Raw genomic sequence first — 17,959 nt, 5'->3', positions numbered from 1 at the left:
TGGCCATGGTTGCCAAAACGGCTCCCCCTTCATCAGGTTCCCTACGTTGGCCCACCACAGAAGATCCTGGGAGACCGAGATTGGAATCTGAACGGGATCCGACATCTTGCCTGAGAACTATGACCACTGCATCTTGAGGACCCATTGCAGGGATCTCATCCGCAGCCTGGCCTCTGGCACCAGAAAAATGCAGGGTACCATGAGGCCGAGCAACGTTAAGAATTCAAAAGCCTGGAGACTCTGGGCATATTGAAACTTGTCCACCATCTGCACAATGTGATGAGCTCTTACCTCGGGAGGCAATCACTTCCCCAAAGATGTGTCAAACAAAGCCCCGATGTACTGGAGCTGTTGGGAAGGTGTCAGATGAGACTTCTTGAAATTAAGGGAGAAGCCCAGCCTGTGGAGGGAGCAGCAGGTGAGACCGAGGCGATCCAAAACTTGCTCTGCAGAGCGTTCCCTGATCAGCTAGTCCTCCAGGTAGGGGTAGACATGAATCCCCTCTCGCCTGAGGTACACTGCCATCACCACCATCCGCTTGGTGAAGACCCTCGGGCAGAGGTCATTCCGAAACGGCAGGACCCGAAACTTAAAGCGTGAGTCGCCAGCAGGTACTTTCTGTGCTTGTGATGAATCAGCACATGAAAGTAAGCATCCTGTACGTCCAGAGACATCAACCAATCCAAGTTGAAGGGCCTGGAGGACTTGAGAAAGAGTAACCATCTTGAACTTGTCCTTCCTAAGAAGCTTGTTCAACCAATGCAAGTCCAGGATGGGTCTCAATCCCCAATCTTTTTTTGGGGTAAAGAAATATGGGGAATACCATCCCTTGTTCCTCTCCACTACAGGCACTAGTTCTATAGCGCCTTTCTCTAGCAGGGTCAAGATTTCCTGCACAAGGAGCGGATCCGGAAGCTTCAAAGAGAGATTCCCCGGTGGACTGTCTTGAGGCCGCTTTAGAAAGGGAAGGCAGTATCCGTGGGCTATCGTATTCAGCACCCACGCATCCGAAGTAATGGCTCACCATTCTTCAAGATGCTGAAACATTCTGCCCCCAACCGGCGAACCATGGGACATGGCCTCATGACTGTTTTGGAGCAGCTGCGGCAGTGCCTGAAGGCAAAGAGGCAGCTGCCTGAGGGGCTTTGGCACCTCTCTTTCCCCGACCACCACGGGTACTTTTTCGCTGACCCCTTTGACTGGCGGCTCCTCTCGTCCTACAAAAGGAGGAGTAGTAATGAAAAGAGCCTCCCCTCCACTGCTGTCCCCTACGACGAAAAGGCAAAGGTTGACGCACAGCTGCGCTTAAAGATTTTACTGTAGCTTTCGAAGTCTGCAACCTCTCAAGGCTCTTGTCAGCCTTGCTGCCAAACAAATGCGTGCCATCAAAAGGCATGTTCAAAAGACGGGCTTGCACATCCGGAGCAAAACCCGACTTCTGCAACCACGCAAATCTGCGTATAACGGTGCTCACAGCCATGGACCGCCTAACACTTTCTGCTGTGTCCAAACTCGACTGAAGGGATTCACATATGGCATCATTACCATCCTGCACGAGAGCAAGGAACGCATCCCTTTCTTTCCCCTCGGGAATATGATCAGCCGCAAGAGAAACACAGTTCCACAGAGTATGTGAAAATCTTGCCAAGGCACAAGTGGAGTTGGCTGATTTAAGTGCCATACTCCCCGCAGAAAACACTTTGCGTGCCCAACTGTCGAAGCGTTTGTCGTCCCCATCAGAAGGGAAGGTAGGGTGCGCCGTCTGCCTCGAGGTGGCTGTAGCCGCCTGAACCACCAAACACTCGGGAGTGGGGTGAGAAGAAAGGTAGCTGGGGTCGCTACCAGAAGGGAGGTATTTTTTGGTTACCAATTTAACAGCCGGAAGAGATTCCGGTGACTGCCAAGCAGCCGCCACCCTTTTCTGCAGTGTGAGATGAAAAGGTAACACCGGGTTTAGAGGACAGACCTTGATCTAAAATGTCTGTTAGATCACCCTGTACAAAAGCTTCAGGAGGACTGCACCAGCCCAGATACTCCATGACCCTAGCCATGAGCCTCCAGTAGGACGACTCAGCATGAGCCCCAGGCTCAGGCCTGCCAAATTCCACCTCCGGAGAGGTGTCCAACCCACTGCCATCATGAAGAGATTACCTCAACTCTTCAAATTGACTGTCTCCAGAAAATACAGGATCCCCATCCGGCTCAACACGGTCAACATCTAAGTCTGACCACTCCTCCTCCTCATAGATGTCATCCAGAGGGAGGTAAAAGACCTGCCTTGGGACAAAAGAGGGTCTGGAGTCCATAAAAGAACTTACACACTTCCTTGGATAATCCCCAGCAGTAGGGATCTCCAATGGTAAATTACGGCCAAAAGGCCCCAAAGGCGGCGAAAGTGCCGATGGCTTCAGCGTCGACAACGGCACCGACGGCGCCGAGGGCTGATGCGAAGGCAAAGCTTTGACGTCTGTATCCGACGGAGTCAATGCCGACCTCGAGCCCATAGCAGGTTTCTGCGGTCTCGCTGGGGACTAGGACCGAGACCTGGAAGCACGTCTCTTGCGATGATCCTGAGCCTTGTCCGAATGGGACCTCGAAGGTTCCCGATGAGGATCACACCGAGGACCTGAGCCCGAAGGCGTACGAGCCACGGATCAAGACCATTCCTTGCCGGTTTCATTAGAAGGTGCGGACGGAACTATGCCTTGCGATTGGAAAATCGCTAAAATCTGCTACCTAAAGGCAGCCCATTCCTCCGCAGTCGATGACTTAGTTGGACAAGCCACTTTCCTCGCGGCGCCATACTCCGAGGAGGTCAGGGAAGGTGACCGGTGACGGCGCTTTCTAGTATGCCGGGACGAGGACGACGAATGGTGGGAACCGCTCCGGGACTTAGATCCCCGTGACTCCTTCTGACGCTGAGAGTCACCCCTCGAATCGTCGGTGGACATACCCTTGGACCTATTTTTGGAAGTACGGGACCTACTGGGTTTCAAACCCCTACATACCTGAAACTTTCCCTTACGCTCCCGCCATGCCTTAGCAGTTAGTGATTGGCATTTGGAACAGTCGTCGGTGTCGTGACTCTCACCCAAGCAACACAAATGCGATGCGGGTCGGTAATCAACATTTTCGACTTGCAGTCCCGGCAAGTCTTGAAGCCAGACCGCGGAGTCAGAGGGGTTGAAGAAGAAGACATATTCACGAGGAATACACGAGGTGCGCCGAGTCTCCGAAGCAAACACATTTGCGGAAAAAACGGAACTGAGGCTACGGGCGCTGTGTGTCCTATTTATAACATCTGGTGACATCGCCCTCGACGCAGGCCTTCGAGGGACATCGACCCGACGCCATCGACGCAGGACGCCCTCTGCCGAAAAAGTTGCCGAAGTACACTGCTGTGGACATTACATGTCAAAGATGTGGAATACGTTGGAGGACACAATCCATTCGAAGTAAGGATTGGCTATAGGTTTATTATTATAGGCCCTTTTAATTTGACAGAGTCTCGACTAGGACTGCGTTATTATTATTTGATGGTTGCATCTTCCTCCCATCCTAGCTTTAGGTTAGATAGGCGTTCAACCAACCAATTGAAGATCAATAAACACCCTTGAACTGTGATCACTTGTGTCTGTCTTCACTGTGATACCATACCTTCCTTACAGCACTCAATAAATACCCTATCAATAACAATAATAAAATATTATGGCTTTAATGTTGCTCATGATATATGCAGAAATCTTGGCTAATAAGTAAAACACTGAGCCACTGACGAATTAGCATTTGTAGAAGTTAGAGAATTAAAATCAAAACGAAAAGCTACATTGGGGTTTTATAGTCATAACTGGAATATATGAAACCTAATCATACTCTATGCATGAAACTATGCGTTTTGAGAAAGGCAGGTGCAGCACACAAAAGAAATGTTTATCACTAGATACAATTCATTCATTTGTTGCCGTTCAATGGATGTGTGGTGTAGGCAATACCTTTTCTTCTTGAGACCAGATTTTCCTTCACCACCTTCATCATCACTAAAATCAGAGTCATAACCTCCAAGCCCAGAACCCTGAAAAAGAAAACAAGACAACCCTTTGAATGAGGCAACAGGATATAAAATGCAATGATGGTTTTCCAGACTTTATTCAGATTCTTTTTGCTGTGAGAAGTATCTGTTCAAAGTTAAATGTATACTGCAAAGTATATCCGTAGTAACAGATCAGAACTGTAAATGCACATTTTACAATGAAATCAGTGAAACCCATTTTTAACTTTATTCGTCCTCTATCTGCTCTCCTAGGGAAACGCTGTTTATAATGTAATCATCAACATGGTGAAAACATAGCCAAACACATGAAATCTCATATTCCAGGGCAGACTTAGAAACCATGTGTGTTTGAAAACAAATTAGAAACATCCATCATATTGCTATTTGACTTTAAGCAGTTCAGTGCATAAAAAAAATGATTCAGATGTCTATTTGGAACGTTAAGTAAAGGAAGACATGTCCACGTTAAACGGTCATGTGCTTGACCTGGGTTTTTTTTGCGGGGGATGGTCTGAAATCGGTCATGACACCCCGAGACCTAAGACGATGAACAGCAGCTTTATTAGACCACTAAAGTACATCCAGATATTTTGTGGGGTCAATATGCCCACAAACCACAGCACAGGCAGGGATAGAAAAACAATGAAAGTGGGTTATCATATATTAGAGTACCCCAACATACTTGTGGAGTTGTCTGTGAGGTGTCAACCTATCCCTTGGCTTTACATATTTCTGCGAGTCTGTGACTGGGAGGGGGCACGAGGGCGATACATGCATTCAAACCTCCTTTATAAACATTTATCAAGGCAAACCATCTGTGGCTAGTCTCTGATGTCTAAGGTTATGGCTCAAACTCTGAGGACTTAAATCCATTAGGGGTTCCTTGGGTATGGAAGACTCTGCCAGATGATGCCCTGGGTTTTATGATAGAGGGGTCAATCCTCCTCACTGTTAGTGTTTCGTACCTATTCAAGGTCCCTGAGCCAGAAATGGGAGATGTGACTTGTCACATCACTTTGGCTCCTGGTAGATGTGCGGAAGTTGCACTCTGTGTGTGCGAGTGCACAGTAACCCCCCGCCCCCATCATCAATCCAGACTGTTAATCCCTCATATGGTAATGCCTTCGATACGTGGAAGGTGGTAATCCTACAATAATTTACCATATGGATGAGTAAAGTTAATAGCTCTGTGGAACAATAACAAAAGTCATATTGGGTTCTTCCTGGAACCCACATTTGGCATAAACGGAGAACCTTCCTCAATGTATAATCCAAGCTAAAATGTGCACAGGATGAAAAATGAAGGTGGCAAAAGATTAAAAGAAGAGGTATGAAAAAAAACATAGATCCTGAACTGCTGGTGACAAGAGATCAAGATAGCCAACAGTTCCTACTTGGATATTTAGAAGGGTCACGTGCATTCAGTACCCGAATATCTGACCAAGTTATAACATCAGCAAGGGCAGCTTTGATTAGCCTAGTGAGGCAAAATGTGAATGCCATCCACTTGGGCCTAATATGGAGACTATTGTCATATGAAGAGTATCTGTACAAAGACTTACAAGAAATGGCATAAAAGGGAGTTGCTAAGGATACAAGATGGGTCCATGATCCAGATTTAGACTCGAACACTGCATCTGCATGCATGACCTTCGAAACTCAGGCGCACTTCATGGTGCTTATCGAAATCTAATAGCCTAGGGATACTGGGGCCATTTTACATGCGTTTCCAAAAGAAAATGGTTTAGACAGAGAGGTGGGAATGATTTGATGCTGTGTAAGAAGTATGGGGAGAAAATCAACAGGACAAGTGGTAAAAGGACTGGGGACCTGGGAAACCCACACACTTCGATCAGGTGGTGATCTCCCTCCCCCCCTCCGCAAAGGCAGGAATGGCTGCTATCTTGGCTGGCCTCATTCGTCACACAGAGCATCCTCCAGGGCCGAACGTAGTCTCAGGGTCTGGAACAGACCGGCAAACAGGCGATATACAAGGGAAGACTCCCTGGCAGTGTAGACTTCCTTGCCCTACTCGGTCTCCACATGGCCATGTGGGATCAGCCTGTTGCCAGGCAGTCACCCTGGACTGCATCAGTAGGGGCCGATTGGAATTCAAAGCAGAAGCAGAGTAAATTGCCCTGCTTTGAAGTTTTTTTTTTAAATGAGCATTTGGGAAACTTAGCTGGTGGTTTCAATTCCCCACCCTTATAAATATCCTGGCCAAGAAAGGTGTGCGGAGAGAACCTCAGGTTTCAACTACACAGACTCTACAATGGAACAGTATGTGAGGGCTAAGAATAAACGGGGGAGACATATGAAGCAGGGCACGACCCAGGACATCGCCCAGGTCAAGGAGGTAGTAACCAAGGATGGCCTGGTGGAGGCCATAAAAATATCAATGTAGAACAAGATTCAGGAATTTGGGGCAGATGTGTCCCTTATCAGAGCAGACCTACGAAAGATCAATGAGAGGGTGGAGGTGCCGTCGAACAATGGGTTAGTGATGCGGAAGATTGGTTGACAGTGCTACAGCAGTGTGTGGAAGTTCTGATGAGGGCAACCAGGATGCAGAAGGGCAGTCCCTGAGATCCAATACATGGATTATCGGCTTACCAGAGGGTGAGGAGGGTGAGGAAGGTCAGTGTACAGAATTGTTCCTGGAAAGCCTATTCCTGGACACCCTTCAAATCAAGGGCCCCTCGAACTTTTTCACGATTGAAAGAGCACACATGGTGACGGGGACACGTCTTCCTCCCAGAGCTCCACCTCGGGCGATGGTGGCAACATTTGTCAACTTCAGGGATAGGGACAGTGCAGAAGGTGAGAAATTGTCGCTTCAGATTGGGGCCTACCAATATTTCACCGTTCCCTGACTTCACCCAAGATCTACAAAAACAGCGCAGATCCTTTTATGCGGTGAGGAAAACGTTGAGGGAGGACAATATTAAGTACATGATGTTTTTCCCATTGATACTAAAGATTATGGTGGATGGTACCTCACTGTTTTTCATGAAAGCACAAGACGTCTGGGGCTGGTTGGAGACTAGACCGCAAAGGACCAGAGAACATGGCTCACTGAGCCCAGTGGGATCTTCTACTGTGCCAGATTGATATTGATGGGCATATCAGCAGTCCAGGTTCGCCCCGAGTGGGTTTATCCCAACGTAGCAAGGACTGACTGATGTTGGGACCGCCTGGATCCATTGCTGGCTCAGCTTTATTACCACCTGCTTCAAGGAGTTATTCCGGTTCACTATTGACAGTAGACATCTATCCACCCCTCTGAAGACACGTGTGTGAGTTCAAACCCATGGATGTTGGGAGTGTAGGTACTATGCAGGACAACTTCTTGACACTGTTGATTTGGCTGGAATATTACTCGGGCCAGAAATTATTGGGCCCCAGGATAACGTCGTGGCATGGTTTTGGACTATGCTCATCTCATTGTCAAGGGGGGAGATTTTAGGGGTTCATTTTTTCATATGTTTTCTCTCCAGTGTTCTTCGTGGAGAGGTTCAATATATCTTCATGCAACAGGAAATGGTGGTGATGGGCTTCGGAGCTTGGAACGAACCTCCCAGGCTCAAAGTTTCAGTGTCCATGGGCCGGATGCGATCCCCGCAAGTGGGTGTCTGGAGTCTGTGGGCATACATTACGAGTTTATTCTATGGTTCGAGTTAGGTCGGATGTTGGGAGGGGAGCTAGGGGGAGAGCGATAACAGGGAATTCTATGATGGATGGCTGGAAGAGTTTGGGATTTTGAGTCAGGGAAGGGGCTGACCCCACGGGGTAATATGGGCATTACACTGACGAGGGCTCCTGAGTGACTTCTTGTGGGACTACAGTGGGATGTTGCCTAACATGTTAAAGTTGATTACATGGAACACACAGGGGCTCAGCAATAGGAGGAAGTGTGCAAGGGTGGGTAGCTTCCTTAAACAGCATGTGATCCAGATGGTGCTGCTGCAAGAAGCGCACCTTCTTGACTAAGGTTTGATGGATGTGAAGAGTAAATGTGGGAGGTGGGGGGGGGGGTTCAGTTCCGGTTATTCATCATATGGATGGGGGGCATGACCTTCTGGAGAGTGGTGTACCCATACTCCTTGAAAAGAGGATAGAGGATTCATGTATCTTGGTGGAGAGTCTAAACGGCAATGGCATGTGTCTTATCAATTCTTATGCACCCAATGTAGATAACAAAGAATACTTCCAGGAGGTGCTGGCACAGGCAGGTGGGTACAGGCATGATCTTTTCTTGCAAGTTGGCGATTTTAATTGCCTGTTAGATGCAGTGTTGGACAGGTAAAATGCAACATGCCCTTTTAAAAAGTTATCTTCCACAACTATGAATCGGATGAATGGAGGGTTTGGCCAGCAGCCATGCAGTGAGCAGCAGCTTCACTGTACTCCTGCATAATCTTGCAACGATTAGCCCAAAAACAAGCTCCTTTTACAATGTAGTACTTTTCAAGCAACAGAACCTATGCTGAATAAGTAGATTCCGGCAAAGGGAGAAGGAAACCCAGGGTCTGTGGCATAAATGTGTTCAGGAGGCCAGATAGGGATTCCAACATGGCGCCCACCACCCTCCTACACTCGGAGTGAGATCCGACTTCTCTCGTGCATTTGCAAACTGGGCTGTGGACACTCTGCAATGCAAAGGGGTGAGCATCAGGCCCTTGTAGACCGTGCTGGGCACGCCATTAGAGCTGTTGGGAGTGCCCCCCGGGTCCCTGCATGGTTGCTGCAGTGGCAGTCTGATTGACAGAAGAGGTGGAGGAAAGGCGCTGGGCACGCAGCTGCGGCTGGCCCGTGTGCGCCAGCGGGCACAGTTTTGAAAACTCGCTCCGGACACGAAACTCCATCTAGGACACTGGGCAAACTGGCTGAGAGACCAGGGGCTTAGAGGGTTCAAGCCTGTTCGCCAAGTAGGCGCTGGGGCTGCACGGGACGACAGCATTTCCGAGGCGAGGCAGCTTGGGAAATGTTGATAACATCAACTATCTTTTTCCGAACTAAGTGCCACAGGCGCCTGTCCTACGTTCTGCATGCAACAGGCTCCAGTTCACCACGGATTTAGGAGCCACCATTTTATTCAAGCACTGGCATGAAATCCTGCCCCCTATTTAGCTTGGCATCACCATCCTACCAAGAAAATCTTTCTTTTGCAAGTCCTTTAAGAGCTACTTCAGAGATCTTTGGCAGAGCTGGTGATTCCCCCCTGCTGGGACACTACATTTTGGAAGAAGAAGTGGATCCCCCCCATAATCCCTGGATAAAAGGGATTCGAGTGCTGAGGAGGGGGTGAGGTTGAGGGTCAGGAGTATGGCTCGGCCCCTGGGATGGCTGGGATCCGAACATATCTCTGCCTAGACTGGCGTGCCCAAAGTGTGGTCTCACACAAACTAATGGGTTGCACCTCGGTCCTGAGCCATGTGCTTAGGATCCTTAGGCGGGCAGCACATGGCTTGCAAACTTGGGAGGCGAGTGGTCACAGGAGGTGCCTGCAAGCAACACCGAGCAGAAGGGCCACTGACAACTAGCTTTGTGGTGTGCCACATTCATACTGCGTGGTCAGACGCAGAACGTGGTTGCAACGGAGCCTCCTGTGGGAGTACGAGAACCTGACTCCCCGAGCCATACACATGTACGGAGGAGGCTTGCAAGGGCAGCCGCTGCCAGCCTGTAGTTGTCAGCAGGACGTTTTGTTAGCGAATAGAACTAGGGGCGCTGTCGCGTGGTGAGTACTGGACCTCGCTGGTGACCCTCGCAAATGCCTGGGAAGCACCAAAGAAGGAAGGCCAGACAAACAGTCATGGAGGCCTTTGTCCGGAAGGATGAGATGAGTGCTGTCCCCCGTCTCCAACTCCAGAAGTAGGACCTGCCCTGATACCCTTGAGCCAGGAGGGAGAGGGCCCGATCCTTACAGCCATTGCAGCATTACAGGTGACCCTTGAACGTAAAATCGACTCGGTTATCGTATATGCCGGTCTCCTCAGGCAGGATGCTCGCTCACTTGTGGACCGACTGGGCACAAGGGAAGCGCTAACACAGTAGAATAGCACCATCATCACCAGGCAGCGATTGGAGGTAAGTGCATTGATCGAAACAGTGCGAGCACTGGAACACAGGGCTGAGGACGCCGAAGGCGTAGCAAGGAGAAATACTGTTTGCATCCTTTGGTTGCCCAAAGGTGAGGAAGGCGCGGATCCTACTTCATATATTGAAAATGTGCTATTACAAGAGGTCGGCCCAGGTACCCCGACGCAGGGTTTTACTGTGGAGTGTGCACACAGACCCCTTGCTAAACGACCCCCGCCAGGTGCTCCCCCAAGACTGATAATTACGAGAATCTTGAATTATAAGGACAAAGTGGATGCTGGCCTTCTCGAGGGACGGGGGCATCATTGAGCTTGCATCTTTTAAACTAACAATGTACCCAGATTACACGCAGCTGGTGCAGAGGCAAAAAGCGGCGTTTGGTCCTTCTAAGAAGCGGCTACACCAAGCTATACCTGGGAGACATTCTAATTTATCCAGCCAGGCTCAAGGTGCTCCACAATGGCCGTTGCCTCATCCTGGATGGATTCAAGTGGGATTGCGCAGTTACCGGCTAGGAGGAATAGCGTACCCAGATGGCAGCTTTGGCATGGCAACAAGGTACTCGTTTGTGGCACAAACTAAGGGCATTTACTTTTTTTTTTGCAGCAAACTGCAGGAGCCGCAGAGGACAGCACTTAAGCAGAGACTGCTGCGGGCTACTGCACTGCTACAGACGGTGCCTTTTTGATGCCAGTTTTAAGGCATCCCGCTGCTGTACATTGCACATAGGGTGTGGGGGGCAGGGGGCGCGAGCGGCATTTGGGCCTGAATAAGCTATGCGCTATTGGGCCAGTTTCCTACAATTTAACCGTGTGTTTCTGTTTTGGTTGTTTTTATTGCAGTGTTTAAACGGTTTGTTTATTTGGTCCTGCTTGTTGAGCTGTACAAACCCTCCAGTCGATTTGTGATTGCGGCTGGCACTGCGGCTGGTGTTCACTGCTTGTGTGGTCGCCCTCCTCCAGTGGGCGGGGGTGCGACCCCCCCAGGGTATTGCATTCACTCTGGCTTGTGATTGAGGGTGGGCCAATATTGCATGGGAGCAGGGGGAGTTGGGGCTGGGGGGTGCGGGGAGTCTGTGGGGACGCTTGGCACCTGGAACACATAAGAAATGGAAAATGATGTGCAAGTTGAATGGCCGGGGATTAATGGCTTTGTTAAGAGGGTTACTGTGCATGCATACCTGCGAAAGGCTTGGGGTAGGGATCACATTATTGCAGGAGACACACCCAAAGATAGATACAACACGATAGCCAGGAAGTGGGGCGGCCAGTTGTATGGTTTCCCATTCGCAGCATTTGCAAGGGGCGTTCTTGTGTGGGTGGCCTAGACCATCCCCTTTAAACTTTTGGAAAAAGTGACAATGAAGGCAGGATGGTACTAGTGCACGGGTTCTGAATGACAAAGAGGTGTGCATAATAAATACATACACTCCCCATCATGATGCCACAGCATTTTTTTAAGACACTGTACTCTAGGTTTGCATTCTATAGAAAAGCCTTGTGGATATGGGGTGGGGATATCAATTGCACTTTGGATCGGCTGGTCGATGGATCTGATAACAAATATCGGAGGCCTGCACCCCGTGCCTATGCTTTAAATGCACTGTTGTGGAATCTCAACCTGGTAGATATGTGTAGGCTGCTACACTGGAATGACCGTGCATACTCACATCGGCCCCACACAATTCACAGAGGCTAGAGTCCTCTCCAATCATGCCCCACTGCTGGTCACATGGCGAAGGGGACCAGCTAGGCCTCTAATCTCTACTTGGGGGTTGCGGGCAGAAGCCCTGCAAGGTGACATGTTCAGAAAGCATCTAAGGGAAGTAATAGATGATTACTTTGAAATCAACGTGGGTAGCGTGCATAGGATAGGCACTATGAGGGAAGCTTTTAATACAGCGATACGAGGAGAGGCGATCGGTAAGATGGGGGGCCTTCGGATGGAGCCGTTAGACTCCCTAGCCAGCACGGAAGAGGGGCAGAGGCAGAAGATCGGATCAAGCTGCAGCAAAAGTGCCTTTTGGACTGGGAGCGACTAGGAAAGTTTGACTTCGCCGAATATATGCAGAAGGTGCATGCGGAGGGAGATTAACCAGGGTGGTTATTGGCATGGCTGTGCAGCAGAGAGGATAGGAGGGAGAGGATCTGCACCCAACAGGATGACAAGGGGGTCCACTGAACGAGAACAGTGTGAGATTAATGAGGTATTTTCTAATTATTACAAAACCTTGTATATGTCAGTGGAGATAACCAGCGGCTCTGAAGTTAGTGAATCGCTATCTAATATCAATTTACCCCGCCTCGACACTGCAAAGAGAGAGATGCTGAACGCCCCTCTCACTGAGGAGGAACTTCTGCTCATCATACATTCATTGACGATGGGGCCCCTGTGGCTGATGGAATACCTGTAGAATTCTACAAGGAGTATGCTACAGTACTTGCACCTAGACTCCTTGACGTGCTGGAAGAATCGTATGAGATAGGAATGTTATCACATAGCTTGAGGGAATCGAACATAGTATCGATACTAGAGCCTCACAAGGCACCGTTGGAATGCAGCTCTTACAGACGACTCTCTATGGTAAACCAGGATTGTAAGATCCTCGCGGCTGTGCTGGACAGACTGATAAGAGTGGTCAATACCTTGATACATACGGATCAGACCGGTTACGTTCTGGGCAGAAGCACCTTGTGGTACTTGAGGAGGCTGTACCACATTATTGACCGGACCAGGCACCTGGAGCTGGACTGCGTGGACGCTTTAAAATGGGACTGGCTATACGGTACCCTCTGACAGTTTGGTATGGACGAGAGTTTTCTGAAATTGGCACGGGCGGTGTGCACTAAACCAATGGCCAGGGTGCGCAAGGGCAAATGGATTTCTAACAGGTGGGAATTGAAGAAAGGCACCAAGCAATGATGCTTGCTGACCCCAATGTTATTCATGCTTACTTTAGAGCCACTTGCAGTGTTCCTACGTTCAGAATATGTTGAAGCTGGCATTTATATTGATGGGGTGAGGCACCTAAGTTCTTTATATGCGGACAATATGCTCAAATTTGCCACATATCCCGAAGAAAACCTCCAATACATACAGGAAGTGATAGACAGGTTCACAGACCTCTCGGGCATGGATCTACGTGATCCGACCGCGGCTGAATGTCCCGCGGCCGGAAAGTTTGCATGAGAAAGGTGCGAACTACCAAAAGTTTGCATATTTCTCATGCAAACACACGTACATACCCACACCCCTACCCACACCCACAACACACACCCCACCCTCAACACACCCCCACCACCCACACCCCCAACATAAACAAACCCTGCTTACCTTCTTCTTCACGCTGGGTCCCTGCGGCGCCAGTTCCCTTTCACTTCCATGATCGGGAACCTGCGCCGCAGGGCCCTTTTCTTTTTCTTTACGGAAGGCTGCAGGGGTTCCCCCCCAACCCCCATTTTTAAAAAAAAATGTTTTAACAGAAGGCTGTGGTGCTACCACCAAAGGATCAAACTTTTGGTGTTCGAACCATTGGTGGTAGCATTTTGAGAACTTTTGAACTTTTGATTCATGCAAACCATTATATTCAGTAAAAAGGTACAATCCCTCGGGCATATGCATCAAACATCACAAATCCTCCTTGTTCCCACTGGCTAGGCTTGCTGATATCCATCAGAGTCAATTGCCCAACCTAGACCTAAAATGGGAAACAGGCGCTTTCCGATATCTCGGGTCAATGTTTGGCGGGATGCTCACGCCTCGCATAAACATAATACACAGAAGGTTGTGGATGGAGTGGTAAATTATATGGTATTCTGGAGAAAGCGCTCCCTGTCAATGATGGGACGAGCGGCACTCTTGAAGATGGTAGTACTCCCATGCTTACTGTACCACTTTGTTAATATACCCTTCAACATCCCCAAAGCGTTTTTTTAGCAAGCTTGATGCTTTGTGAGGGACTTTATTTGGGGAAGGAAGAGGAATAGGATAGCTCCAAGTACGCTGCAAATAGACTATGGGGAAGGGGAGATAAGGTTGTCCCACTTTGAATTGCACTATCTAGCAGGGAAGCTGCAGTTTGCCTTGTGTTGGCTGGCCGGTGAGCCATCAATAGACACTATTTTATTGCAACCCTCCATTGGAAACTATGTTTTGAACGAGGTGCTGTGGGTACATGAGTCTAGATTCATGCATCTGCCCCACCTGGTAGCCTTAGACAAAACTGTGACTCAGTCTACCAAACATTCCCCTGGTAGGGTTATTAAACAGTAGGCACACCTCAGTGAAAGTGATCAGGAAGAAATGGGAGTCCTGTGGGGTGGTGACGATGGGAGACGTGTTGCAGCAGCAAAGTGGGATTGACTTTGAGACCCTAGTACAGAATACGGGCATACACAGGGAACAATTTCTAATGTACACGGGTTTGCTTAAAGAGATTGCAATCAGATGACCCGACTTTAAGGGAGGCATGGAGAGTGAACCACTGTTGGAAGCTATATACAGCATGTCTGAAGGCGGCCTTGTGGTCTCCAGAATATACGAGGGGCTTTTAGAGATATAGAATAAACCAAGCGCGCATGCAATGGGAAAATGATCTGGGGAGGACCATCACTGATGCGGAATGGGCCGGACCTTGATTTATGCTAAAAAGGTCTCCAGAAATGCCAGATTTAAGCTATTGCAGTTGAACGTCACACACAGGGCATACATGACCCCACACAGAATATATCAGCTCCAGGGTGCAGGTCAGAGGAGTTGCCCTAGATGTGCGAATGACAAGGCAGACTTAATGCACATGTTCTGGACTTGCCAAGTAGTTCGGGAGTTCTGGGCGGCTGTTGCCCATAGGGTAGCAAAGAAGGGCAGAATTGAGATGCAGAACTGGCTCCCAGAGGCCTGCCTCCTGGGAAAGTTTCTGCAGGAGGAAAAACACACTATCCACCTCTCCAAGATGAAAGACCTAATGTGTGTGCTTGCTAAGCGCAGGATAGCGATGGCTTGGAAGGCAAGGGAAGGACCCCATATTAACGCTTGGTGGAAAGATTTGTACAGATGGGCGATTGCAGAAACTACTGTCTGGCATAGGTCGGTTTATATTGGTATGAGAGAGGTGAGTAATGACGTGAGTGGATGGAACACCTTTTGAGGCAAGTGCCGTTTGCCCGTTCAGATGATATTCCTCCATAGTCATCTAATAAAACATGACGTGCAAAGGTGAAAATGACTAAGTACCCATGAGTTTGTCGGGAGTGCAAGGACATGTCACTATAACATGGATAAGGGAAGGTGTAGGACCATATCAGCATAAGCAGTTGTTATTGTTCGTAAGGACATCAGTTCTATGTGGTGTATGTTAAGAAAACAAAGATTGTGTACACAAAAAAACGAAGAATTAGGTGATTCAGGAATTGGTTTTGGTGGAATTGTGAGGGCGAGTTGGGCGAGGTTAGGAGGTACTCATTCTCTCACCTTTGTGGCTCTCATTTACATCTTGATTATATTTTTGTGGGGATGGAACATTTTGAATTATTCGCCGATACCAATATCTGGTATTCTCTGATCACTCTCCTTTGGCAACCATACTTTCTTGGACAAAGATGGCACCCGTTGTGTCATCATGGAAAACACGAGCTGAGTCTCTGGAGGATGTGACTTTTCAGAACCAATTTAAGGAGGAGATAATTTTCCTTTTTTTAAAGGAATAGTGGATCGATAGGAGGACTTTGGCTTGATGTGGGAGGCCTTTAAGGTTACTATTAGGGGATAACCCATAGCCAATACGATAGGGGTGCCTAGGTCCTTCATGGAAGGTGAACAGACTATTAAAAGACTGGAAGGGGAAATGGTGATGGGGAATCTCTGCAGAGAGGATCTATCCAAAGAACTTAAAAATCATCAGCACCTGCAAGAGTCACTGAATATGTTTCAATATAACCAATATACAACGCGTGTCCATTGCGAAGAGGATAAGGCAGGTACGCTTTTGGCATGGTTAATTAAACGTGAAACACCTACATATATTATTAAACAGATCTGCAATGGGGCAAGTGCACTGGTATCCTCACAGGAAGGGATAAATGCTGTATTCAATGAGTACTATCAAAACCTCTATTCTAGAGGAACACTTAAGAAACATATGCTTCAGTTTTATTAGATCTGGTGAGAGTACCCCGGCTGTCAGATGATGCGAGGGAAGCATTGGAAGCCCCTATAGGTGAGGGGGATATCCAAGCGCTATGTGTTCCCTGCAGCAGGTACAAATACCGCGTACCAATGACCTTCCGGTTAAATTCTTCACAATATTCATGAATTTGTTGGTGCCCCAATTGCAGAAGGTGTATGATCACACTTAATGCATGGGAATTCTTCTGGAATCGATGTGTGAGGTGATTATTATTATATTACTTAAAGCCCAGAAGGACAAAACAATATTGTGATTCATACCAATATTGGGTAAGATAATAGCCTTGTGATCGCTAGTCTGGTACATCCAGATCAGTGTGGTTTTGTTGTAGGAAGGAATACATTTATGATTTTAAGCTGACTCCATCATGTTATGGCCACAGTTAAAAACTTGGAGGAGGAACTGGCGATAATGTCCCTTGATGTAATCAAGGCCGTTGATTCACTTGAATGGCCTTGATTATTTAAGAATTTTGTTCTGGGACTGGTTATGATGTAATGGATTTGCTTATTGTACAATAGACCAATGGCAAGGGGTAGGACGGGACGGTGGATCTCCAAAAGAAGGACCCTGGAAAGGGGCACTAAGAAAGGCTACCCGGTATCCTTCGGTATCCTTGGTTCTATTTGCCCTATCATTGGTACTCCAGGCAGGGTATTTCAGGAATTGCATCTCTGAAGCCGGTATAAGGATCATTGGGTGCATACACAATGGGCCTCATTACGAGTAGGGCGGTATCCTGGCAGTTAATTTGCCAGCATACCGGCCAACTGAATTACTGTTACTGCCACTTAGTCCGGCAGAATTACCGCCAGATTGCAAGTGACGGTGGCAGTGTAAATCCCCATTTTCTTTATAGTCCATTGGACAATGGGGCTTTTTAGACAGAATTACCACAGAATAATTTCGGCTGCGGTAATTCTGCCGATTCTGCTGATTTTTCGGCAGTGAGTGGAAGAATTTACCTCCATGATTTTTCTGGAGATAAATCCTGCACTCCAAACCTAACCTCATAATTTGGCTTAGTGGCAAGGTTGGTGGTAATGGATTTACAGACAATTTTACCAGTTAACGCCATACTAATGAGGCCCAATATCTCTCTGCATGCGGATGATGCATTACTCTACGTATGTAATACTCAATACAATATTATGATCATCCTGGAAGCGTTGAATAATTTCAGGGTGTTATATTTCCGGATTAATAGGGATAAATCAGTGATCTTCCCCCTGGTTGCTATGAGGCATGAACACAAGGACAAATTTCCGGGTTGGGGATACAATGGGAACATAAATCGTTTAAATATTTGGGTGTCCAGCTTTTTTATGAGATCAAGGAGAGGTTTGTATATAACACGGGAAGAGCCCCGACGGGGATAGGAGATGCGATAGCCTTCTGGAAGGTACTGCCAATCACTCTGATGTTTTTTGTAAAATTATTCTTCCTCGATTATTGTATTTTCACACCAATATTTCCTATATGATGAAACCTTTTTTTTTCAGATGTTGGATACCAATATCACAGAATTGTTGTGTGCGGCTGGTAGAAGAAGAGTGGCACAATCGACGTTGCAGAGACATTATCAAGAAGGTGGCCTGTCCCTTCCGGATTATGAACTCCAT

At 48.0% G+C, this 17,959-nt stretch overlaps 1 protein-coding gene across 2 annotated transcripts in view; it reads right to left on the bottom strand.

The window, feature by feature from the left end:
* Nucleotides 1–17,959, bottom strand: part of LOC138472928 (protein FRA10AC1 homolog) — a 735,805-nt gene that overhangs the window by 681,836 nt on the left and 36,010 nt on the right. For both annotated transcript variants that reach the window (XM_069611349.1, XM_069611350.1), the window contains exon 2: nt 3,993–4,072. In XM_069611349.1, coding sequence (XP_069467450.1) covers nt 3,993–4,072 — 80 coding nt within the window. The remainder of the gene's footprint in view (nt 1–3,992; nt 4,073–17,959) is intronic.

This window comes from Ambystoma mexicanum, chromosome 8 (assembly GCF_040938575.1).
Source record: "Ambystoma mexicanum isolate Mex_15411 chromosome 8, UKY_AmexF1_1, whole genome shotgun sequence".
Taxonomy (NCBI): domain Eukaryota; kingdom Metazoa; phylum Chordata; class Amphibia; order Caudata; family Ambystomatidae; genus Ambystoma; species Ambystoma mexicanum.
Note: the sequence above shows the minus strand (reverse complement) of the source record. Positions and strands in the feature narration are given on the sequence as shown.